This window comes from Antennarius striatus, chromosome 12 (genome assembly GCF_040054535.1).
Source record: "Antennarius striatus isolate MH-2024 chromosome 12, ASM4005453v1, whole genome shotgun sequence".
Lineage (NCBI taxonomy): Eukaryota > Metazoa > Chordata > Actinopteri > Lophiiformes > Antennariidae > Antennarius > Antennarius striatus.
This window is the reverse complement of record NC_090787.1, coordinates 19,769,292-19,795,472: the sequence shown is the minus strand read 5'-3', so window position 1 is coordinate 19,795,472 and position 26,181 is coordinate 19,769,292. Positions and strand designations below refer to the sequence as shown.

At 42.9% G+C, this 26,181-nt stretch overlaps 1 protein-coding gene across 7 annotated transcripts in view; it reads right to left on the bottom strand.

Moving 5' to 3' along the window:
- dgkh (diacylglycerol kinase, eta) overlaps positions 1 to 26,181 on the bottom strand; it is a 65,418-nt gene that overhangs the window by 25,186 nt on the left and 14,051 nt on the right. For 6 of the 7 annotated variants that reach the window (XM_068328640.1, XM_068328642.1, XM_068328639.1 and 3 more), the window contains exons 3-9: positions 21,316 to 21,426; positions 11,352 to 11,432; positions 7,389 to 7,493; positions 6,262 to 6,394; positions 3,618 to 3,724; positions 3,239 to 3,364; positions 2,711 to 2,813 (exon numbers count right to left, since the gene is read on the bottom strand). In XM_068328640.1, the coding sequence (XP_068184741.1) occupies positions 2,711 to 2,813; positions 3,239 to 3,364; positions 3,618 to 3,724; positions 6,262 to 6,394; positions 7,389 to 7,493; positions 11,352 to 11,432; positions 21,316 to 21,426 (766 nt within the window). Of the gene's footprint in view, positions 1 to 2,710; positions 2,814 to 3,238; positions 3,365 to 3,617; positions 3,725 to 6,261; positions 6,395 to 7,388; positions 7,494 to 9,706; positions 9,998 to 11,351; positions 11,433 to 21,315; positions 21,427 to 26,181 lie in introns of those variants that run through there. The other variant, XM_068328645.1, reaches the window with a different exon arrangement.

Here is a 26,181-nt window from a genome sequence, read left to right as displayed (position 1 = left end):
TGTCCTCCTTGACTTCCTTCGGCAAAGAATCTGAGTGAGTAGATGGAGGAGTTGAACACATCTGTATGTTTGGTAGTGACGATTTCTGTGTTCACAGAGGACATTTTCAGCAATAAAAGGGAAATAAAACTTGTGCCAGAAATACATTAGCTTTGAAAAAAGCTAATGTATCATTAGCTTTGATGGCGGGCTGCTGATGAAGAAACCTCCCCGGGAAACAAGCAGCAGACCACACTTCACAATCCAAGATGTCTGCACCCACATCACCAAAGGGCAAATGGAAAGTACCGCAGTTACCCTCCCAAATGTCTGTCACATCATTGTATAAACCCCCTCAAAGCCCATTCACCCACATCGAACTGCCAGATAGATACAAGAGGAAATACTACATGAGCATCGGGCATTTCAATACCCAAAGCACAATGTGGGGGTATAAAGAAAACAACCAAGATGGAGATGCAGTCGAAACCTGGCTTGAGTCGAATCGTCTGACCCTGATCCATGATGCCCTTAACGACGGCTGCTGCGTCATCACGGCCGCCTAAAGACAACCCCAGTTCTGTGCCTCTACGCACTGACTGGCATTGCCCCCCCCACACACATCAGACCATCCATCGTTGCACAGGATGAGCGGAGAGCACAGGAATCTGATATGAGTCACCCCCTGTACGGACACATAGAGCACCCCCATCCAGACTAAAATCCAGAGCCAGTTTCCTGCACACAGTACCCCCTCCTCAGTCTACCAAGGAATGGGCCGGATCAACATGTGGAGGGTGGAATGGCACTAATCCAACACCCGACTCCAAGAATGGAAGGAGAGAGGTAACACCTACTGAATGCCTCGCCAGCGGACACGACCTCCCATGGCCGACCTGGAAGACCTTCAACAGACTGCGAGTCGAGCAGGGGAGGTGCAAATCACTGTTGAAGGCATGGAACTACCTCACAGAGGACAAGTGTGGCTGTGGAGCAGTACAGACAATGCCCCATCAAATGGAATGCCACAATGCCCCCAAAGTGCAGCCCCCAGGACCTGGCTGAGACGACCCCATCAGCTGTATCCTGTGCCAGACACTGGCAGAATGGCATCTAAGGTTGCAAAGGACCCAAAGAAGAAGAAGCTTTGATGGCTTCTTGATGGAACTGAAGCCCCTGATGCATCGGCTCTTCATGCTGTATGTCTGTACAATAAAATGGCTTTAACAACCATTAGTGGATTGATTCAGACGGTGCACGGTGACCCTTCTGTCACCTCCCTGGGACGGTTCTTCATATTTTCGGTGATGATAAGACTTGCAGTTCACTTCACTCTTTAACAAATGTTTTTAATCTGTTCAGTGAAATTTTTAGCATCAGAAAATGCACTTATGGTGCAGGATGTTCACCTCCCAAGCACTGCCGTGGTGACTTTGAGCAAGGCACCTTTCATTTCATTCATTGTCATTCGGATACAAGAAAATTAAACAAAAAAGTCGCAATTTTTAAAATTTACTTTATGTAGAATGCAGAAAGTGGAAGACAGACCAGGTCAAGAGACTTCAGCTTTGTTCTGAGTGAGAGTGGGTGAGTGGAAGAGAGGGAGGGAGAAAGGAAGGAGAGGGGGGAGTCACTGCACCAGCACGTGTTAATGTCCCTTAATAAAATATGACATGATAAATATGTGTGTCCATTTTCACAGCAGGCTGGGGAGCATCCACTTCTAACTTTAGCCACACACACGCAAGTGTGTGTGCGTGACACTCATCTGGTTGATGCTTCATGAAGGTGAGTGGAACCGTCAGCTGGGGCTACTTTAAACCACAAACACAAATGAGTGACGGCTCCGACACAAACCCTGAAATCAAGTGGGAAGAATATCGGACATCGCGGCACCAAACCTCTTTTTGACTGTCTGATAGGATGTTACAGCGGTTTGGAAGATGAATGAATGAATGAATGAAGGAATGAATGAATGAATGGATGAATATTTCTGCTTAGATGTTTTTACTAACATGAAGCTTTAATAAATGTTTACTTTGTCCTCTATTTCAAGATTTATCACCTTTAGAGAGCTTAGATCCTTTTTCTCAGGACACCTTAATAATACTACTTACAGTTAACATACAGGTAGTCTTCAACATACGAACATTCAACTTACAAACATTTACAGATACAAACGTATGCTCCATATCCGACTATTGTCCTGCAGTACCCCTTTCTGCCAACCCCCCCACCCCGGGGCTGAAGCTGCGCGTCTTCAAGCGCAAATAAGCAAGGGATTTCTGTATTCTCTTAATATTCCATGTTGCTGTTTCTCAAATAAATACTCATTTAGTAGATTTAGACAGTTAATTTTTTCACTGCACCTTTTTATACCTAATTAATACTAAGCTGATTCCACAGTAAGGTGGCATGGGGTGCAGTGGGTAGCGCTGTCGCCACACAGCAAGAAGGATCCGGTTTGGAGTCTTTTCTGCGTGGAGTTTCCACTTTGTTTCAATGTGACAGAGAAGGGAGGTCAAAGGTCACAGAGAGAAGACATCAGCCCACCAAGAGGAATGAAATGTCACTTGTTCATCTCCAAATCTGATGACTGTTCATCGGTGCTATCTGCTATTAACCTCTTCACCTTGTAGGTGCGTCAGCATGATTCTGTGTTGTGTGTGTGTGTGTGTGTGTGTGTGTGTGTGTGTGTGTGTGTGTGTGTGTGTGTGTGTAGGGAGCCTACCGTCGGAGTCGATGCTGTTGAGCGCTGTCGGAGGAATGATGGACACTTTGCACTGACCCAGAGGACACTTGCGTGGGTACAGGTCCATACAGGCAGTGTGCACCTAGAACAACAACAGAGATGGGGAGTCACTGGAGAGGCAACACCTACCCTCCCTGGAGGTGCAGCAACAATGACATAAGATTCCCCTTTAAAAAGGTGTTTTAAAAGAACCACTGCGATCACTGGTATCTGATATTAAATTAAGTGAGTCAATGTTATATAGAAAAAATATCCTTTGACTTATAACGTCAATTTAACGTTTGTCTACAGGCCCTGACACACCATCAGTGGATAGCTGATCATGGAGAATCAGAAAAAGAAAGCATTGATATACTACAAGTATATATACTGTCTTTACAGACTCGTGCCAACTGCTGACACATGCATCCTCTCAAGCATGCACAAATCTAATGATACTCATGGTTTTTTATACTACAAAGACTGAAACAGATGCAGGACCTCTTCTTCTTGTTGTTTTTGTCCTACCATAGCTTTGCACCAGAGGCAGCGCCAGTCCTGCAGTCTCAGCACACTCCCACAGGTTTTATCACAGACGGCACACTTGGCACTGACGGGCAGGTTGCCCTCCAACCACTGGTGAGGCATAGCAATCTGAAGGTTCAACACACACACACACACACACACACACACACACACACACACACACACACACACACACACACACACACACACACACACACACACACACACACACACACACACACACACACACACACACACACACACACACAGACACACACAGAGCATACAGTTCCTTAAAGCAATATGATCTATCCTATAATCTAACATCTCACATCTTGCTTCAAGGGGTTTTAGAATCACCACAAAAAACCTTCCAACTCACCCCGTCCTCATCTTCGATGATGTCCTTCCCTATGGAGGCCAGAGTTGTCCATTTGCAGTTGTTAATCGCTCTGACAGCGCAGCGTTTGTGGGCTTTGAATTTGCACACTAAAAAAAAACCCCACAATCAGCCAGTTCAACTAATCACCTTGAGCGTGTTTCATCCAACATCAACATTATATAAGGTCCTATATGAGGCTTTTTTAATTCATGTCATTCAGCGGCCAGACGTCCAACTACACTGTATTTGAAATGTCTTGCCTCAAAGTGATCCGTGGTCCTCAATATCTTTGATTGAATATTGATCAGTCCTCCTCTGCTCCGTGAAGGTCGGTTTTAATGGGGCGTAGCTCTCAGCTCCGTCTCTCCTCCCCCCTCTGAGCTTTCCCTATTCCCTTCCCCGTATGAGCTGACCAATCAAACACTGCCCCCCCATCCCCCCCCCCCCCCCGCGTGTTCACGTTACTTTGTTTACCACTCGAATGCGCCGGCATTACTGATCGATCGCCATTGTCTGCAACTTTTTTAACTTTCAGTGACTTCACCGCTGCTTCGCTCTAATTCTCCTGTTTTACACTCTTGTTTTTCATGATATAACGGTAGATTTTTCGGTGCTAAGCGTGGACCTGCTTACTCAGTAGAACAAAGACTCATGGTTCATTGTTTAAACATGATCAGACCGGCCGGTGAGATAATCGGACTTTGTTTTCTGAAAATCGTTATGGACGACAAGAGCTCGTGTTAACTGAGTCCAACAGCTTGTCAGTGTGTAGCTCTGAGCTAGGACATTACCACACAATGCTAACTAACCTGAACGAACTCCCACTTCGGGGATCGCCACGCCCTTGGGCATGTCAACCAATCAATATCGTCAATCATGTGACGTTAATTACGTCACGAAAGGGAAAATACGTCACGAACGGCGTTCTAAAAAAATCTGCTCGTTTTGATTCGGTCCGGTCCATGAATTCCTAAAACTCCAAATATCTATCGATGCAGGAAGCGTTTGTTTACCAGAATCTAGGATCTGGCCGGGTTAGGGAGGACCACTATGTATACGTAGAGACCTGAAAAAATGTGATTTTCATAATAAGGCCGTAAACTTCCGTAAGCCTGTTGTAGACCAGACAAAGCTCCACTCACCAGACCTCAGTCCTTTTCTCTGTGCCCGGCAACCAGAGGCTCACCTGCTACACGCTACGCATCAGCATTGAATCTGCGAGCACGCCACGTGTGAATATCAGTCCCGTAGTGAGAAAAAATAAATGCCTGTGGCTGCAATCAGTTCCACTGTTATCCTCAGTTGAGTCAAGATGTAGAGCAAATAGACACAAACGTGGTCACCGGTCTAACAAATCCAATCAGGCGGAGCGATCTGTCCATGTGTGAACACTGGAGCAGTATCGTTATTCTGTCAGTGTGTGTGTGTGTGTGTGTGTGTGTGTGTGTGTGTGTGTGTGTGTGTGTGTGTGTGTGTGTGTGTCATTTGAAGTTGTCCACCCTTAGAAACTTTCCAAGGCAGACCTCCGTCCTGGGCTCTACCAGACTCTGTTCCCTGTGGTTCTACAGCTGTATTCAAGGTATGAAATATAGTGATAAAAAAATAAAATTGGGGGGTTTTATATTTCTCCACTGAGGGATCAATAAAGTGTCATTAACTATAAAACTCACTAATGTCAATCTTGACTCTGTGTCTTGATGAAACCCTGGGATGCTAATTGCATCCTCCTAATGTTTGTTAAGGAGTGTTAAAGAGTGTGTTCATGTGTTTGTATGTGTGTGTGTGTGTGTGTGTGTGTGTGTGTGTGTGTGTGTGTGTGTGTGTGTGTGTGTGTGTGTGTGTGTGTGTGTGTGTGTGAGTGTGTGCACAGAGCTGAATAAACTTATTGAAATTGCAAAAGTTGCTCTAGTGATTTGTTCTCTTCTCTCTCCATCACTCCCCCCCCCCCATCCCTCTTTTCTTTTGTCTTCTTCTCTGGATCTCTTCCTCTAATTCAAGTTAACAGTTTGACGCCCAGCCCAGGACGTAGTCCGGTCCTTCCAACACCCATGCTGACTCATCCAATCTGTTTTTTCTTGAACAGACTGGCGTGTTCCTTCCACACCTTCAAGACCTTTCTCGACACATTTGTACGTCTTCAAACAACGTAGAGAACTTTCAACTATCGGGGCAAAGCTGGAGAAATGTTTGCAGATGTTTGAATTCGAAGAAAAGACAAGATAAACGCAATTGCTCCCGCACAATGGAGAAATTCAACGTTCCATTTAGTGGACGACATACATATCTCAATGTCTGTCAGCATGTAGTCACATTCAAAATGCGTAAGAGAATATCATGAGTACTGACTGTGTTGAATAAATGCATGTTCAGATTCCTTATATAATATGGATTCATATTAATATAATATGGATTCATATTAATATCTATATATAAAATGCATATTCAAAAATTTGAGTGAATCAAGATTTTAAATGAACACAAAAACTGTATTATGTAGAAATGCACTCATAAATCTCTACGTGTGTGGATAAAATACGTTGAGGAAGGAAGATGTTCCATCATCACATCAAAACGACGGTCCCACAGTCAACACCGACCCCCCTGCGACGACACGTATGTTTAGCGTGACGCGTGTGCGACCTACCTTCACAGGAAAGGCCGTGAGACGTGACCCCAGATAGTGAATCTTTGCAGACGTTGCAAAAGGTGGGGCGTGCGTGGGAGCAGGCGTACCAGTTGTGCATCCCTGAGAAATGTTCCACGTTAAACTGTGCAGTCTGACAGAAGAAACAAGAACAACAAGCATTTGATCATAAAGGAGAGAAAACACACAAACACACACTCCTACACACTATATAACACACTTTATATATGCATATTATAAAGTACACTGAAAACATTTGTTTTGTTTATGAGCTTAATAAAAGTCACAGCACACACACACACACACACACACACACACACACACACACACACACACACACACACACACACACACACACACACACACACACACACACACACACACACATACACTCTGTGTCGCATCTCCAGCAGCTGGTGACGCTCCTTTACAGTTTGTGTCTCATCAGGAGAAAGTGTGTCCTGGAAGAAAGTGCTAATTATGAAACTGTGTGTGTGTGTGTGTGTGTGTGTCTGTGATTGTGTGTGTGTGTGTGTGTGTGTGTGTGTGTGTGTGTGTGTGTGATCCGGGGGTGCTGCTGCTGCATTGCAGTGCAGTAACGGGGGTGAGGGATGGGGTCTTATATAAGATTCCCCCTCCTCTAAGTGGAAGCCATTAAAATGCAGCGCTGCCGTCTCCCCCCTCCCCGGTCACACGCAGCTGTGATGAACACACTCCTGAACGGTCGTCACCACCTAACGCACCGGATGATGAAGAAAGTGCAGATAAAGTCGACACCCTTGTTCTGAAAACAGACGTGGGGAACAGGTCGTCTCTTGTTCAGGAGCTCCAACGAGAGTCCTGTGGGGTGGGGGGGGGCACCAGTGTGGACTCACATGTGTTTGGTGACGGCTGGCTGGTATTTATTGAGAAAACATGTCACTATCTGACAGACTATGGCCTGTAGAGCCGTCGTCTTCACCACGCTTACACTGATGCTCTTCAGATCATTCCGTCAACCAGCATCACCAGGAGCGTAAAAGTCCTCCTCAAGACAAGTTCCAAACCAGTCCCATCATCTTTCACACTGCCCCCCCTCCCTGTGAACATTCTGTGCCCACGGATCTGCACACATGACGGGTTCTTACCTCGTAATGCTCTCTGGACTGGACCGACTTCAGCGAACTGATCCAGTCCTCCATCTCTTTCCTGTTCTCCGCGCAGAGAATGAGCCGACGGAACGGAGTAATCACCTGGAGGAACGGCAGCAGACACGGAGATGTGAGGGAGGGTGAGGGAGGAGATGGGGGAGAGGATAATGGGTGAGTGTGCAAACAAGAGAGACGAGCGACGGTCGCCGAAGAGAGAGGAGAGTCTTCTTCATCGCTGTTTCCTCCCCCAGCCCCCGTGGAGACGCTCAGAGGGACGGCGAGTGCTCGTCTTTAAGGGGAGGAAAAGCAAAAGATGCCACCCCCCCTCCCACCCTCGCTCTCGTTAGCTCTACCCCCCCCCCCCTCCCCGCGTCCTATGCTCCATCATTTATTTGCAAACCTTCTTTTACTCCCCGTTTGAGGCAGATATGTTCTGACAGCAGAGTGTCGCCGAACAGACAGACAAACACCCCCCCCCCCCCCACACACACACACACACACACCCCACACACACACACACACACACACCCCACACACACACACACACACACACATAGACAGAGAAAGACAATATTACACTCATCAATACTGCTCTCCTGATGGTGTAATGAATGTTTATTTCTAATCTAATCAATGACTGTTTTCTGTCGGATGTCAATCACTTCCTCTGATCTGTCAGTGTGTGTGTGTGTGTGTGTGTGTGTGTGTGTGTGTGTGTGTGTGTGTGTGTGTGTGTGTGTGTGTGTGTGTGTGTGTGTGTGTGTGTGTGTGCGTGTGTGTGTTTGATGACGTGCTGCTGTCGTGTGTATTCAGTGTGTGTTGTATCACAGCGTAAGAAACTCAAGCAGCTGTTTAAAGCACATATTTAGACATAAAGTTATGATACAATTACACAATCATGTATTCTGCTGCCAATCTTAAATTAAACCCATTTTTGTCCACACCCCCTGTGCACTAACTGACAGTAACCAATCATAATAGGACCCCCCCCCCCCCCCGTGTTCTCAGGGTTCCCTGCTCGGCGTCGCCTGTTTGTTCTCCAGTGATCAGCGAGCGGTTTTTTCAGATGTAGCATCTGAAAAAACGTTAATAACTTTTCAGAATAATAAAATATTAGTTACTTGTCATTTTCTATCATTGTATTATAATAGATATAATAAAATATTTTTGCTCTCTCTCTTTCTTTTGATTGTTATACATCATTAACTCTCTCTCTCTCTCTCTCTGACTCTTCCTCTCTCGCCCACTTTGAGTCTTGGGTTCTGCTGCAGGTTTCTGCCTGTTCAAGGAAAGTTTCTCCTTGCTTCACATGTGGGACAAGTTGAACTCGATCTTTCTCTGATCTACACAGTAAGTGCCTTGAGACAGTTATTTTGTAATAACGTGATGCTAAACAAATAACAGTGACTATGGTTAAATTCAACGGCATGTCTAAGAAAGACTGCGATCATTTATCTGCGTGTGTGACCTCGTCTTCCCCTCGCGTTATCATTGTCTCGCTGCTAAATATTTATTCTTCTGTAAAATAAAATAACTGACAGCCTCTCTTCAGGTGTGTGTCAATGCCTGTGTCCTCTCTGTGATCCCACTCTATGTTTGTGTGCATGTGGGCAACTTGGTAAAGTATGTGCAAGTCCTTTGCAATTAGGCAGTGATAAAATTGGTTACCAACGGAAACGGCTGTTTCCAAAAATGGATCCGAGTAGAGAAAACCAAGTCTTATAATCACGACTCATCCTCTGGTGTAGTTCCTAAATGATGGTTAAGTGTAACCACACACACACACACACACACACACACACACACACACACACACACACACACACACACACACACACACACACCTTGAGCAAGACACCGTCCCATTTACAAGATGCTCATTACAACACATTACAAAAGGAGTCGTAGTGAAAAGATTCCCTTCTAACAATCATGTCAGTCCTTTGTGACATGTTGGTGTTATTTTGGGAGTAATCCCCGCTGAAACCTGACCGACTCCTGTTTGCACAGTCATGTCCACTGACTGAGCATCCGTCCCCAGATCTACTCCATGAATGAATGATGATAAATCACTGACAGTCTGATCACTGGTGGCTCCACTCGGTCACGTCAGTGGACAGACGGCGATGTGCGATGGAGACAACAGGAAATGCGACAAACTGACTGTGAAGCCCCGCGGTGCATCCTCTGCAGCGGTCCGACCCCTCGCTGTCGTGATCACACGGCACGCATGACCAATCCTGGTGTGTCGTGTGTGTGTGTGTGTGTGTGTGTGTGTGTGTGTGTGTGAGCGCTGCAGGTACCATCCACATTACCTCTGGTTTTCACTGCTCCTCGTCACTAAATGAAGTCTGTCCTGTCTTCATTTCCTCTCGGTCTCCTGTCCTCAGGGACTTGGTTCCGCTGTGGTTCATTCCACCGTGACATCACTCCAGGATTTCCTACGCCGTGCTATCTCGCACTGCCTTTCCTTTTGCCACCCTCAACTGCCCCGCAGTTCCTCTAAAATCAATCATTAATCTTTCACCTGCGTGTGTAAACAGATTTCTCAGTCGGATATTGTTCGGACTTCCCTTTGCTGTATCTGCGTCCCTTCGGTTCATTTTTAGCTCTTTTCTTTTATTCCTTCCCATCTGCCTTTTACATTGCCCCTCCCCCACCCCCCTCAACTTGATGGGATGCTGATGCACATGTGAGGTCCTCTCCAAACACACACGCACACACACACACACACACACACACACACGTAATCTTATTTCTGAAACATGGAAGAGGTTGAGCCGCTGCAGGATGTGTGAAGCGTTCCAAGACACTGCTATAAATAGCTCCAGCTCTTCTCTGGGTGCCGCTCTCCTGCCTCCTCCTCCCCCCTCGTTGTTTCTTATTATAGCAACACCCATGGAGAGAACACACATTGTCAGTTTCCATCTCTGTTTCCTTAAAATGTTCACGTTCATTTACCTCAACCGTCCAGTCAGAGGAACAACCTGCTGGTTAAACTCACGGTCCTTGAGAGGGTGATTCCAATTCCCTTGTCTATGAGGGCTGATATATACCGGTATACTTCAGTTTTTTCAGATAGATATTGTGATTTACTGTAATGATTTTTTTAGAAACACTGTATTGATATTTCATTTAAATACATTCACTTATTTTCCCGTCATCAGCTTTGACCGACTCGTGTAACCCCCGACCTGGATTCAAGCAAACGGCAATCGTCTCGCCTTCAAGAAAATGAATGAATGAATTAATGAATGAATTAATGAATGAATGAATATTTGATCATAATCTCTGTCTTATGGTGGAATCTGATTGTAAGCATTGTTGTCATCTCTAAGTGCTGAATTCAGGCCACTGTTAGCATATACTGTACATCTGCTCTGAATCCAAACTGAGCAGAACCCACTGGTCCAATGAGGACAGTAAATGATCATCACTGGTGTTTCAGTGATTATGTTTGTGTTAATATGCAGTAGCTCAGTCCACCAGGACTGGAGGTTGGCCCAGAGTGGACAAAAGTCTGGAGTGTGAACTGGTACCTGGAGAGATGTTGGTTCACTTCCTGAATGCTTCCGAAGAGCATCAACCCCTGTGTGTGTGTGTGTGTGTGTGTGTGTGTGTGTGTGTGTGTGTGTGTGTGTGTGTGTGTGTGTGTGTGTGTGTGTGTGTGTGTGTGTGTGTGTGTGTGTGTGTGTGTGTGTGTGTGTGTGTGTCTGCTCCCGCCTTTATGTGTGTATAGAGTGAAAAAAGACCTTTGAACTGTCACTGATGCTGACCACATGTGGAACCTTCTTGATGCTAGAAGATCCCTGAGCTTTAATTTAATATATCCTTCTAGCACGCTCCAGATTTATAAATCTTCTTCATCCAACTCTCCACCAGGAGACAAAACAAGGCTTTTATAAAAACTGATTTCAGGACAACATCAGACCTTTTCACTGTGTGTTAAAACACACTCACCGTGAAGCTGTTGTTGACATTCTTTGTGCTGGACTCTGCAACGCTGGCATCTGATAGGTCCACCTCGTCAAAGATAAGGGACTGCAGAGAAATGAGAGATGCAGGGAGGGGTCAAATATAGAGGAGAACAGAGAGATGGAGGGCATGAAAGAAAAGAAGAGAATGAGCATTTAGAAAATGATTTCAGGTTTAATTTAAATAAATTTGTATGAAGATAAACGTGACATAAACTGCAGAAAAGGTCTTGTCATGGTCAAAATGAACAGGGAAATACTGTCAGAATAAAACAGAAACTACTGCATTACGTACATTAAAATATTGTAATTACAAAGCTGCAGATAATACAAAATATTATACTAAAATACTTAAACCTGTATACTACAGTGAAAATGAAAATGAGACCATTTCAAGGAAAGCTTGAGACGTCGGTGCACCGCAGAACCACACAGACGCAGACAATTCACTCGATGTGTGCTGATAGCGGAGGGAAGCTGAGGCACATCACCAGCAGTCAAGGAAACGGCAGTCTCCCAATCTGGATTATATTCCTAACAGGTAAACTCTGCAGTCTGTCATTCTTTAAAAAATGTTTGATTTAGACATTAACCCATTGGCTGCCAGTCATTTTTAGAGCAGTGTGTCCCCCGCACTGCCATTTAATCTCCTCCAGTGGACGTCCTCCGGCCCTCCGGACATTAATCGGTGTTGTCGTTCTGTTCTTGACCGATCCAAAGAAGCTTCACTCAGAGCTTCACGTGTTCGCTCCCCGGTGAGCTTTGACACACACAAACTTTGTTGCATCACGAGCTGCCGCAACTTCTCCATCTCCCAATTCTCCATCCTATTTACTGTAGGGACATGTCTATAGTATGTCAACCAATTGCTTTAATTGCCATTTTAAAATTCCTAAAGCTACCTACCTATTTATATTTACAAAGAACCTTATTAACCGGTTCAGGAACATCAGTTCATGGCTGGAATGTAAAACCGAAAACGTTATAATTCTGTTTCTGTTCGGAACGAAACGATTGGCAAAAAATTCTGGTTTGAAAGCCTTGATGCCCAGACGCTGACAATTCTGAACTGTATCCCTATGAATAGTGAGAAACTCCTCTTACCTCCTAGGACAAAATGGGTCATGTAAGCCTTTGGACATTCTCAACTTAGCAGACTGTTAAACTGTTCAACCCAAGAATTGCTCCAAAGACAGGCCAACATTCCAATCTTCGGAACAAAGCCGAGACTGTTAGACTTTGTGGTCCAAAACTTGAAAAAGAAGAAAGGCTTAGACTGTTTCACTGAGCCTTAGAGGCCTCTGTGTAAGATCTAACACCTGATAAGGACAGAAAGCAAGAGCAATGGCATTACAAGATAGACTGCATTTTCTCAGTGGGCACCCGGGTTATGAATTCCTCCACTCAAACTATCTTCTCTCATGGGGCGAGAGTCAGCTTCCTCCCCAGTGAAGTCAGGGCTACAGGCTGGAGCTCTGGTAGAGACGACCACTTCAAACGTTGTATGGATCCAGGCATCCCCTTTGCCCTTACTGCTCCCTCTTCCATCCTTTTCCCTGGAGCACCGCGTCTGTGCCCCCCAGCTGCAACCCCACCACGTGAAAATGGAGTGCTTTTCTATAGCATGAACAGCAAAAGGAAAATCCATGTCCTCTGCAAGCCAAAGTATGATCACTCCCACCCTTGCAGCCTGCCAGAGCTCTCAACCCACATGCTCGTAACTCCCATTGACGATCCGCTGATTATTGGCTAAAGACAGTTTCTGAGCTCCAGTTCAGGTAAACCAGTATGGCTGCCGCCAACGCTGCATTGCAAGAGCCAGCTAATGACGCCAATCACACACCACGGACCAGCTGCCATCTAATCAGCACAACAACACTCACAGTTGAACAAGAATAATACAATAATGCAATAATAATAATAATACAAACAACTTTTATAAACAAAGGTTATTATTAAGAACCCACAACTTGGTAAGGAAATGTTGGATTTGTGGAAGTTGCATTGTTGTTTATAACAACTGTTATAAAGGTTGGCTATTAATCATTCTTTGAATAGCAACGAAATATACTCTATTTTAGCCCAAGTAGGTGTTGCACTGTAGAATTATTAAACTTAAAGCAAAACATCAATTATTTAATCATTAATGAATATGTTCACTGATCGTATTTAGAAAAAATTGCCTCCAAAGCACCAAAAATCCATTACAATATTTCTCTAATTGCTCATCCACAGAATATACCTGGAATTTCTTTGTTATCTCTAAAATAGTGAAAGAAAAAAACAATAAAATTTAATTTAACTTGTGGGCTATTACTTCCATGGTCATTTTTTTCCATTCTAATCTTATAATTTCTCACCCCCTACATTCACATTCACACTCACACATATGGGCGACTTGTAGTGACCGATTCACTTTTAAAAAGAAATTTAACTTTATGTTGATTATAATTTTTTCTAATAAAATCTGAAATCAATATCAGTTTTCCATTAGTGTGGATGGGTCTGGAGGGCTTAATGAATAGAAATGCTAAAACCTATGGTCTCGGAAATAATCCACTCCAGAGTGGATTTGTCTGGACCAATTATCAAATGCAGTGTAAAAGACACCCAACTCTATTAACCTGTCAATCGTGAGCTTTTCCCTCTCAAGTTTCCATTGTTTCATTCTTTGTTTTCACTTTAACCTGTGTGTGACACAGAAAAAGACAGAGTGCGTGGGGTGATGCAGTGAGCTGCCATAGCTGTCGGAGGATACGTGCTTACAGATTTGGTTACTGATTGTGGCTAAAGAGGGACACCAGTCCACGCTCATGGTGATCTGAAGGAACACGAGTCTCAGCATATTGATACATGTGTGCCTTCAAAAATGTGTGAATGTGTGCACAGACAGTCTGTCAAGAACAGGAAGAGCGATGAATACTCTGCTAGTAAATCAGTGTCCCCTGTTGCAAAGCTTCTGGTTGCGGTACCACTGCATCACATCCACACACACACACACACACACACACACACACAAGCATCCGGACCCCCTGCTGCCCATAGAGTCAGCGCTTTGTTTGGTAGCTGGATCTCAGCGTCTTGATTTGTCTCTCCTCTACTCATCACCTGCAGCAACATCAGCTGAAGTGGGTCATGTCTTCTTGTTTTTGTTGTCTGCAAAACGCCTCAGAAAGCTATCAACTGGCATTTGATGAAAGCGTCAAGAGAGCTGATTAAACTGTGAGGCAGATTGGATATGCCGCTCACTGTTTCAAAATTTTCAACATCCCATAACCCTTAAAAAAGAGTCATTCTAAAGGATTTCTGGTATGTGTAAGAAGTGAGAAGTTATGCATAGAAGAAATATATCTGGATTCACTTATATGGAGGAGCATCAAAATAAAACCACTGTCAGTCTCACAATAATGCAAATTGAAATGCATATCTTAAGCACAGTCCAAATTTGCCAGTTTCTTCAGAAGACTTTTCTTCAAAAACTTTCTTCCAACTTTTGTTATCGTAAATGTGTCATGTAAATAATCGTATTTTTAATCCGTGTTATATTTGGTATGTAGCCATTGGAGACGGACTTCTAATGACATTCTTTAGGGCACATTTTATGTTCTGATTTCTAAGTTTTTCATCACAATGACCATAGCAGACATACAGGATCCACTGCTGATGAGGCAGTAGCACTGAGATGAGGCATCCCTGGTGGGTCAAGGAGGGGGTCAGGCTCCCTAAACACAGGACAGCACAGCCAGCCAGACCACTGACGAGTTACCAGAGGAAGACTTATTTTTAGATTCCTACTATTTCCACGGAAGCTTACTGTATCTATAGCTTCTTACAGCTTCTGACAGTTTCCACAGATTCTTCGCACCTCTTAACATCCTTACGGCTTCTATAGATTTTTATAGCTGCTTAAAACTTCTAATAGATTCTTACCGTTTCTGTAGATTTTACAGCTTCTATAGAATCCAGTTTCTATAGATTCTTACAGACTTACTGTATCTATAGAGTCTGAAAGTCTCTACAGATTCTTACAATTTCTATAGACTTATGATATCTATAGATTCTTAAAGTTTCTATAAAGACTTACTGTATATATAGATTCTTACATTTCTATAGAGACTTATGGTATCTATAGATTCTTAGTTTCTACAGATTGATGATATCTACAGTTTCTTAAAATTTCTATAAAGACTCACAGTATATACAAGTTCTTACAGTTTCTATAGACTTACAGTATCTATGGATTCTTACAGTTTCTATAGATTCTTACTGCATCTATATCAAAATGTGTGTGTGCAGATGTAAATACATTAAACTTAGACCCATGAGGCATGAATACATCACTACCATTAATAAAAGGTTGGGTCTAAGACTAGCTTCTGGACACTGGCTATGCTGTGCTGACCCGGATTCTCACTAGGCCCTCTTCTGATCCGCTGGCACCCAGAGGTGGTGGGGATCGTCGCGCACCAGGCCAGCACACCGACAGAACACGCCAGCACACACGATTCTTCGAAACTCTGTGCAGCACCCGCTCCTGCCAGCATGCCAGGGCACTGCCAGACTGGTGCATAGAGACATACACACAGACACACACACACACACACACACACACAAACAGAGTCCGGACGAGGGATTTTAGGTTAGAAGCAAAGAAAAGATGTCAAGAATTGTGGCAATTTCAAACATTGAAAACAGCAATATACTTAGAAATCGACATACAGGCGAGGATAAAATCTACATTTATGAAAATCGTGGTATTTATATTTACATCTTTCATCCAATCACAATCATTTTGTCTACAGCTGCTTATCCACCTTGATGGTCACGGGTCTGCTGGAGCCTATCCCAGCCAGCTGGGTGGGGACCCATAGAGAACCCATGCAGACTACATGCAACCTCCACTCATAAAGAAATTAAACCCACAACAATGTTGTTGTGAGACAACATCGCTACCCACTGCGCAACTGTGTTGTCCGTGTATATTTAAGAAATTGAAGTAATTAAATTTTTGGCAACTAGCATTGGTCCAAATTGAAGTCACATTGTCAAAACTGTTCACACAGTCAGAAACAGAAGTCTATGTGGAGCAAATAATGAATTACTTTTCATTGCTTTCACAGTAAATGAAATGATCTTCTTCTTCTTCTCCTGTGGTCGTGTCCCACTAGCGGTCTCCGCAGTGTCTCTCTCTTCTCCATGTATATCTTCTGCATCCTCCTCTCTAACATCAACTGTCCTCATGTTTTCCTCACGACATCCATTCAGCTTCTCTTTTGTCTTCTTCTTGTTCTCCTTCATCACCCTTTTACCAACATCCTCACCATCTCTCCTCTGGATGTGTCCAAACCATCAGAGTCTGCTCTCTCTAACTTTGTCTCCAGAACATCTCACCTTGGCTGTTCCTCTGATAAACTAATTTCTGATCCAATCCACCCTGGTCACTCCTAGAGAACCTCATCCATCATGGCTGTCCTCACCACTGTCTCTAAACTGTGTAGATGGTAAGCTGTAATTTCTAATTATCTAGTATGTCTGGATGTATGTTTGAATATCTCTTCTACCACTCTTATTATTTATCCCACTGCTGTCTATCCCATTCTTCCATTCTCTCTAAATACTGCTGCTATAATTGTGAAAATTTCCCAATTGTGCGACGAATAAATGATCTGTATTTTAGTGGTCTAATTGATCCAGGTCAAGTATTTTACCTACTGCATAGCCTACAGGTTCTGATTGTCACCTTTCTCATACATGGCAGATGGAACCCAAAAACACAACAGGAGAGAAAGCTGATACAGATGATTTGAATCAAAGTTTGCTTGAATTCAAAGCAGAGTTTACAATGCCAGGTAATCAGTCAACAAAGGCAAACAAATCTGACAAGGAGCAGGCAACAGGCAGAGTCCAGGGATCAGGCAGAATCAGTATACCCAAGGGTACAATGCAGATCTAGTGTGCCTCAGTGGTTGACACCTTGTTGGTAGTGGACAAGAGTGTCTTTGCAGGGGTTTGAGGTGTGCAGAAGGGTGGAGTGGACCTGTATTCAGGTGCACAAGAATATCTGGATGAGAACCTGGACTGAATGGAAGCTGGTTTCACATTTTTTGTTTGGGAGACAGTAGTGGTCCTTAACCAATGGAACACTGGTTAAGGAGGTTGGGCTAGTGAAAGGTCCAACCATCTCCAATTCCTGATTCATCAGTTCAGTTTGTCCATTTAATTGTGGGTGAAATCCTGATGATAGACTGACACTGGCTCCGAGGAGACTGCAAAACTCAGACCAGAAGTGAGAGGTCAGAAGCCACATCACCGGGCAGCCCATGCTACACACAAAATAACATATCTAGTTTCTTTGGCTTAGGGTCGGATGATACCAGCTGCTAAGGAGTGATGGGTGTATTTCTCCATGCTTTTAGTCTCTGGGACAGACAAGGAATAGAACCACTGCCTAGAAGATGAAGCGCCGGGGAAGAGATCCATGGCACAGCGGTATGGTCAGTGTGCTGGTAATGAGGTAGCTCGAGAATCATTGAAGACATGATTTAAATCAAGACACCCCTCTACAACTCCAATAAGGTCTGATGTCTCAAAGAGATCATGTGAACTGGGAGCAGATGAGAGAGCAGATTTCAGGCAAATAACAGGGCAGTGAGCACTCCACTGGAGAACAGTTCCAGAAGACAAGTCTATATGTGGGTTGTGTATCCGGAGCCACAGATATCCTAACAGACTGTTGTAGAGCATGAATAAAGATGAAGGAGAAAGTCAAAAGTGAGAGAGACCAGACTCTGATGGTGGTTACCTGACATGCTCATGAGGAGAAGCACAACTTGACGGGTGACTCATGAAGGAGGCTTTTAGAGCTGTGGCATGTCTGAACTTCAACAGGAGTTTGCCATTTATTCCTAGATGGGTGACCAAGGACATGTCCTAGAGACTGTGGACGGCTCCCTACTCAATGGCAGTGTTTGATATGTGATCATGTTCAGAACAGCAAAGCTGTGTCTGATTTACGAGCTGACAAGGCACATTACAGTTCATTGTACAGCTCCCGGGTCATCAGCTCATCCTTGATGCGGTCAAAGAGTTCACTGCAGAACTTGTCAAAGAAGGAGGTGTCATTCCAGTTGATCTCTGCTGCAATGGTGCAGATGTCGCTAGAAAAATTAGCTACAGACTTTCCAGCTTGAGTGATGGTCAACATACTCCAAGCTGCCTCTTCCCGGGAGTTACATGATCAAAGATCTCGTGGAGCTCAGTGGAGAAAAGCTGGAGTGTAGCGTAGATGACTACTTCTCCCCCTCAGCAGTTCTCTCCCCGAGAGCAGGGAGACGATGCCACAGACTGGTCTTCAGGAACTCAGGACCACTCCGTGAGGAAAGCTGAGGGCTTTTGTTTAAATATGAGGGAGCAATGACTAAGAAAGGTCAACAGGTACCTGGAGCCCCACAACAGTGTTCTGGAGGTGCATGCAGGCTTCAGAGACTGTAGGTGTCCAAACGGGCAACTACAGTCTCTGCCTGTCTACTACAGTGGTAGAAGTGGTCGTTTATATTCCTAGCAGGTAAACACTGCAGTCTGTCAATCTTTAAAAAATGTTTGATTTAGACATTAACTCATGGGTTGCCAGTCATTTTCAGAGCAGTGTTTCCCCGTACTGCCAGCGCTTTGTAGCATTTAATCTCCGGTGGGCTTCCACTGACGCCCCGGACATTTACCAGTGCTTTCTTTCTGTCCTTGACCGATCACAAGATGCTTCATTCAGAGCAACACCGTGTTCAATTCCAGGTGCGCTCTGACAACTTTGTTGTATCACAAGCTGCCGCAGCTTCTCCATCTCCATCCTCTGTTCCGTAACTGGATCAGTGCTGTTGTTCTTTTTACTTTAGGGACATATCTATAGTATGTCAACTAACTGCTTTAATAGCTGATTTAAAAGTCCTGAAAGTACCCTACCTATATATATTTACAAGGAATGTTATTAATCAGTTTGGGAACTATATTTTTTTGTTTTAACTGGTTCAGGAACATCAATTCATGGGTGGAACGTAAAACCGGAAACGTTATAATTCTGTTTCTGTTCGGATGGAACCTATTGGCGAAAAATTCTGGTTCAAAGCCCTGGTTGTAAGTAATGAATCATAGTTGTGAAGTTTAACCCTGGCAACCCAGAGGTTGAATTATAGACGTGCATTTTTGTTTTGAAATCTACATAATAAACAGTATCAATAGAAACACGAGGACTAGAAAATACTATAAATCACGATGCAAAGATATAGAAATCATAAATGTAATGTAACAAAACACATGGCAGCCTCTCAGGCCAGATATCAGCCAGCTTGTCCACCATTCATAGGACAATGGAATCTCATTTGAAGACATCAATGTAGACATTCTGGACAGAGTGGATAGATGGGGCGTGAAAGCCATCATCTATGTTAAATCGTAACGGTCATCTCTCAGTAGAGACGGGTTCTAAGCCACCACTGTTTATTCATGTATAATCCAGCATTAGCAAAAAGTTACACAACCATTCACACCTTGAATCAAGACAGACGGATATTAATGATAACAACGTATTCACTTTTCAAAAAAAAATCACATATAAACCTTCAATCACCTTAAAAACCCCTATCAGTGCTTTTGACTCACTTGTTAAGGTGTAACCAGAATGACCATCATTGCGTTAACAACATAATTAGAGGTTAAATATCTATTCTTTTCAACAGTAAGAATTTCTGAATGCTTCACCATATACAATATCTTAAGGGATTAGATATATGGTGAAAATACTAAATGAAAAAGACTTGATTTCATTGTGTATTGTTTACTTTCATGTGCATTACAAAAGATTGATATGTAATCCAATAGTCAGACTGCCCTCAATAATGTTGTCTCACGACATATTACATTTTTCCCTACCTTAGATTTTTCTTGTGTTATTTGTGCCCTAAGCATTTAATTACAGAAGAAGAATATAGAAGAGGAATGTCTGGCACAGCGGTGCAATTTGTATCGCTTTTCCCTCACAGCAAGAAGGTTCCACTTTCCATCTGTGTGGAGTTTGTATGTTCTCCCCGTGTCTGTGTGGGTTCTCTCTGGTTTCTCCAGCTTCCTCCCACCTCCAGAAACATGCCGCTGAGGTGAATTGATCGTACCAAATTGTCTGTAGGTATAACCCTACCTGCATGATTGTCTCAGCATTTAGTATCAGTGTTCCCAGCAAATGATACAACACTAAGTCACCTTGGACTGAAAACCTCCATCTGTAACTAAGTGCTGGAATTCCTCACTGGAAGGCTACAAACCATGTGGGTCGGCAGCAACACCTCCAAGAGCACCATGCTGAACACAGGAACCCTACAAGGCGCTCCACATCATCAAGTTTGCAGATGACACAACTGTAGTTGGCCTCATCACCAACAATGTTGAAACCAAATACTGTAGAGAGGCGAGTCTTTTGGTGCAGTGGTGTAAGAACAACAATCTCATCCTCAATGTGATTCAATGTCAAATTTTCAAAGAGGTCGCCCACAGAACCACCCACTGAAAGTCAAAGGTACCGTTGTGGATAGGGGGTGCAGCGTGAAGTTCCTGGGTGTGCACATCTCAGATAATCTCTCCTGGACTAATCAGACAACATCAGTGGCCAGAGTGGGTCAGAAGATCTGCACAAAATCTTCCTTCAGGACAAACATCACCACAAGAGCAAAAGAGCTTCTGGCGCTTAGGGATCATTAGAGGGATAGTAATGGGTATTTGCCTGAATTGTTGAGGGAATGACGTTTGACATTGGATTAGTTAATACTAGGTCTTTAACAAATCCACAAATAATTAAGACACAAAATATAATCTGTTTGTGTTTTGTATTTCAAATTAAAGTCAGGTTGTGTGGCAAGGCAAAAGTTAAAAAGTGAAAGGCTGTGATGATATGACTGAATAAAACTTACCTTGGCATCTTTGGCATAATAGAGAGTTCGTCCTCTTAGCTTAAAGTAGCGCTTTTTCCACCTCTGGAATGAACTGGTCTGTTTCAGCAATAAACCCTCCTTTATGCTCGTCTGGAGGGAGACAAGATAAAAGAAAGCTTCCATCAGAAAATAACATAAAAGTTGTGGTGTGTGTGTGTGTGTGTGTGTGTGTGTGTGTGTGTGTGTGTGTGTGTGTGTGTGTGTGTGTGTGTGTGTGTGTGTGTGTGTGTGTGTGTGTGTGTGTGTGTGTGTGTGTGAGAGAGAGAGAGAGAAAAAGAGAGACAGAGTGAGAAGTGGAGAAAGAGAAGCAACAGATAAGCTAAAATATGGAAAAGAAAAAGACAGAAAAATTTTTTTTTGTTATTTTTAAAAAAGCATGTTTATTCACAAAAAACAAAATCTCAAATGAATCACACTCATACATAATTAGAAAAGATTCGCACAAAAAAGAACGACATACAAGAATAAATTAACAATAGAGAAAAAAACAAACTGAACAAATAAATTAAATACAAGCTTCTCATTGACACAATACGTCCCTGACACGCCACGAGCTCTGACAAGCATTCATTCACGACTTCATTCTGAAGTAATTAAATCAATTCTAATTCTTGTTTGAAACATTTTTTAAATGACCTCCACATCACAGCCTGAAGTGTCTTCAATGTTTTTCTTCCTGCTTAAATAAATTGCCATCTTTGTTTGACCCAGAAGAAAATTTTAAATCTGCCACTACTTTTTTTGATTTTTCCTGCATTTAAAACCAAAAATCCCCACCATGCTGTTCTTTCGGAGGCTGATTATATGCTGCCGTACCCAAACATTCTACCAAACTGACCTCCTCCACTCAGCACTGAGAATCTGATAGCTTGATGGCGTGCGGGCGCGTCAGCCGCTCGAACCCGGACCTCACGGACATGTTGCCGCCCCCTGGTGTGCCAGATTGCTCCCTAATTCCTCACTCAAAACCCTCCACATATTCGAAAACATAAATGCGATAAAACTATATTCAACAGAAATATATGAATATTAAAAATAAGCAAAAAGCTATAAAAAACACACAAAAGACCCCACACTCTCCTCTGACTTCCCCTCACACCCTTTCCTAACATGCATAAAGACAGAAAGAAAGAAACGAAGGAACAAAGAAAGAAAGAAAGAAAGCAAGAAAGAAAGGTTTGTTGAACTCAAACATTTAGGATTATGCCTCCTATTATTTTCGACTACCTAAAAAAGAGTGACATTATCAATCACACTAGAAAAAAAGAAATAAAACAGAAGAAGTATAAGAGGAAATAGACTTAAACGCTTTTAAATCTTAAACAAGAATGGAAAGACTGACAGAAAAGAGGTGTTATTGACTCCTATGGAGCCGCTGGGTCATAACAAATCACACCTGCACCTGTGGTCATCATCATTACCACCCCCATCATCTTACATGCACTAGTACACACACAAACACATACTGGCTACACAAAGTAAATACAGCCAGACACGGAACTGTACACACAGAAGATAAAACATATGCTAACGCACATAGATAGACATGTAGTGGGGAAGAACATGATTCTCTCTGGGCACACATGCAAACACACACACACACACACACACACACACACACACACACACACACACACACACACACACACACACACACAGGCTATTTATAGCAAAGGAAGCCTGCTCTCTAAGGGTAGAATTACAAACAGAGACAGAGGCCTAACGCTGACATCCTGCCCACCAGCTGTGTCAACTTAAACACAGTAAGCTTGCTGTAGATTACATACACACACACACACACATACATACACACACACACACACACACACACACACACACACACACACACACACACACATACACACAACAGCAATTCACGATTATAAAAATGGCATAGGCACAGTCAAAATGAGAAGGAACATACAGATTACATAAGAGGGAAAAAAGATGTGTGTTATTAGCTACCGTTTCACTGAAACAGCAATACTTAAAGGTTCTTTTAAGCTTGTCAAAGTTAAGTTATGATATCACTTAACTTTTAACTTTTTCAGCAGTAAACATGTAGCTACTGTGTCAGTCAGCCAAACGTGACACGTGACTAGACTGTGTAAACAGTAGATCAGCTGATCGAACAGAGACCTCTGTTAAACATTGTGGAGTAAAATACACAATATTTGTACATGGGAATATTGTGTGTGTGTGTGTGTGTGTGTGTGTGTGTGTGTGTGTGTGTGTGTGTGTGTGTGTGTGTGTGTGTGTGTGTGTGTGTGTGTGTGTGTGTGTGTGTGTGTGTGTGTGTGTGTGTGTGTGTGTGTGTGTGTGTGTGCACTGCATTAATATACATGTTATCTTCTTTATATATTAAAAATGTTTGCTTGTTTTTTTTCCCTTTTCTATCTTAGGCTAGAGTAACAAACACAAAGTTTCTCCTGGGGTTCAGAAAAGTACAAGCAAACCTCGGTTTTCGAACGCTTTAGACAACAAACAAGTGGGAATTCGACCAAAAAAATTCGGAATTTTTGTTTCACTAGTCGAACAAAATTTGGAATTTGAACGCGAAAAAACGCCTCTTTCTTGCCGCCAAGTGTGATAAAGGCGAGAAAAGTCGAGAGAAAACCTGACAGTAATGTGCTTTTTATTTTAGTTTACTGTATTCAATCATTTTTCCCTTAATTTGCGTTCCATTGCCTATGGTACGAGTTACAGTACCGTAAACTTCTGTCCAAAAGACGACAGTAACTCGTACCGTCCGCTAACCTGATTACGTTGATGTTTTTTTTTCTTCCTTTCTTTCTCGTGTTTGCTTCTTTCTTTTACATTTCTTTGATATGTTTCATTGCTATACAATTTGATATACAAATGACATTATGAAATAACATATTATGTTGAAAAAAAGGTAGTTTTCTAGCATCATGGAACGAATAAAGACCATTTGCATTAATTGTAATGGGAAAAATGTATTTGGAATTCGAACATATCGCTATTCGAACAGCCTTCAGGAACGAATTGTGGTCGGAAACCGAGGTTTGCCTGTATTCTGTTTGATACAATAGTAAAGCAATTTGGGCATCTTATGAAACACATTTTTTGTAATTGTAAAAATGGCAATGTGAAACTGAAATGGATCAAAGGTACACAATGTAAGAAAATCCTGAACCTAGGTTTGGACCGCCATTCCTTTCAGGTTTTAAAACACCCTTATCCTCTCTGCTCAGCCAAAGTAGCACAAGTGATTGTGCTCAAGTTTGATGTTCAACTTTCTCTTTTTCCCCTCTTTGGCCTCCATAGTTCTTTTCCTTGTCTTCATCTTCTTCCTGCTGCCAAGTAGGCCAGAAGTGGTCTAAAAATAGTCCCTCTGCCTTCCTCTGTGCTTTACTCCACTCCTCCGCTAAAATGTGAGACAGAGAGTGAGTCCTCTGCCAGAGTTGCAAGAGTAACCTGAGCACTATCTACCTTCCACCCACACAATGCCTGGTCGCTAACACACAAACTGGAAACACTACACACACATGCTTTTACAATGGACAAAGGAACAGGGGTTCAAATGAGTTTGGCAGCTGTGGTGTTGGGTAAAGGCACAGAAGGAGTTCACTGGAAGGCAAAATGAAACGAGCACAGCAGGTTTATCACCTGTCTTTAATGATAATTAGTCAGCCATATGGCTCATCCACATTACTTATCTAGTTCATGCAGTATCTGACCGAACCGTCCAACCTAACAAAGGATATTCCAAAAAAGAAGACTCCTGATACTAATGGGATAAAATCACCATTTCACTTTGAAGCTCCAGAGAACTGCTCCCCAGGTCAAATAGGGCTTTCCAAATCCCTTCGGACATCTGGTTTCTATTTGACAAATATTGACAATTTCACCTTCCTGCTTTTTAAGTGTTTTAATGGGAATAACTAAGATTACAAGTCTTGAAATGATAAACCTGCTAATTCTGTCCAAAATACTGTGACTTATTATTGTCCAAAACCCTGCCATTATTTTTCAGTTGATATTCCTGAAGTTCCACTAATGACTGGAACCTCTACATCAGTGGTCCCTAACCCCTGGCCCGCTTACTGGTACTGGTCTGTGGGTCCTTTGGTACCAGGCCGCACAGAAAGAAAAAAATAATTTACATTACTTCCATTTTAATTATTTCGGAGTCTGAAAGATGCTTTATTTTGAAAAGTGATGTCTGTGCGGAATGACGCACAGACGAATGCACGTGTCCGTTTGACAGGTCTCGATCACGTGACGGGTTACCCCTAAATTAAGCACCCACAACTTTGTCAGTGTTCTGGGTTAAAGTCAAGGCAGATTATCCTGAAATCACCCAAAAAGTATCGAAAACCCTGTTTCCATTTCCAACCTCCTGTGTTTGTGAAGCGGGTTTTTCTGCAGTGACCATAAAGAAAACCAAACTGCGGAGTAGACCGGACGTCCGGGACACACTTTAGGTGTCATTGTCTCCCGTCACCCCTAGATCAGCAGTTCCCAACCACTAATTCTCATTATTATTTGATTGACTTGCTATTGGAAATGATCAGTATTTCTCCTACGCTGAATGCACTGATTATAAGTCGCTATATTTCAAAATAAACCTCATCAGTTCAGTTTTTAATATAATTATTTCGTTTACAGAGATGTTGATTATCATTTTATGAAAAAAAAGGGTGTTTATTGTCTGTTGATGTCCGCATTTTACATAAAACCACTACGGATTATTTATTATTAGACTACAGCTGTCCTGGCGTTATTAATGATTATCGAGCAAATGAACACCGGTCTGTGAAAATATTGTCTTAGATGAAACCGGTCCGTAACGCTAAAAAGGTTGGGGATCGCTGCTCTACG